At 62.0% G+C, this 426-nt stretch overlaps 1 protein-coding gene across 1 annotated transcript in view; it reads left to right on the top strand.

Moving 5' to 3' along the window:
- The window catches only part of LOC104542488 (receptor-type tyrosine-protein phosphatase U-like), a gene marked incomplete at its 5' end in the record, with an annotated part of 10,382 nt that overhangs the window by 7,235 nt on the left and 2,721 nt on the right, over positions 1–426 (top strand). Inside the window, one exon of the mRNA XM_010186821.1 lies at positions 143–222. Coding sequence (XP_010185123.1) covers positions 143–222 — 80 coding nt within the window. The remainder of the gene's footprint in view (positions 1–142; positions 223–426) is intronic.

Genomic DNA, 426 nt, shown 5'->3' with positions numbered 1-426 from the left:
AAGTCCTTATTGACCCAGGCCCCTCCAGCCTGTGGAGAGCCTGGTCAGCCACGCTGACCCCGTTGCTTGTGGGGAAAGCCCCATGCCTCTGTGCAGGGAGGGGATGGTTCATCATTCCTCTCTCCACTCCTTGCCTCTGCAGCGGATTCCTGCCGGCCTATCCTGATGTCCTCGCTTAACGCAGACGGCTCCCCAGGATACATCAACGCTGTGTTTGCCAACGTAAGGCTCCAGCCCCAGCGGGAGCATCAAGAGACCCCCGCACCTCACCGGGAACCACTGCTCGAAGCAGGGGTAGGCCATGCCACCCCCGGTTTGAGGAGTTTCAGCTCTGAGGCTTCCTCACGGTGACCATTTCCCAGTGGCTGAGGCCCTGCTGCCAGGAGGTGGCCCCCGTGATCAGCCTAAGCCCTGCCTGCACAGGCA

This window comes from Mesitornis unicolor, unplaced genomic scaffold (assembly GCF_000695765.1).
Source record: "Mesitornis unicolor isolate BGI_N332 unplaced genomic scaffold, ASM69576v1 scaffold9846, whole genome shotgun sequence".
NCBI lineage: Eukaryota > Metazoa > Chordata > Aves > Mesitornithiformes > Mesitornithidae > Mesitornis > Mesitornis unicolor.
The sequence above is the reverse complement of the archived record's forward strand: the minus strand, read 5'-3'. Positions and strand labels throughout refer to the sequence as shown.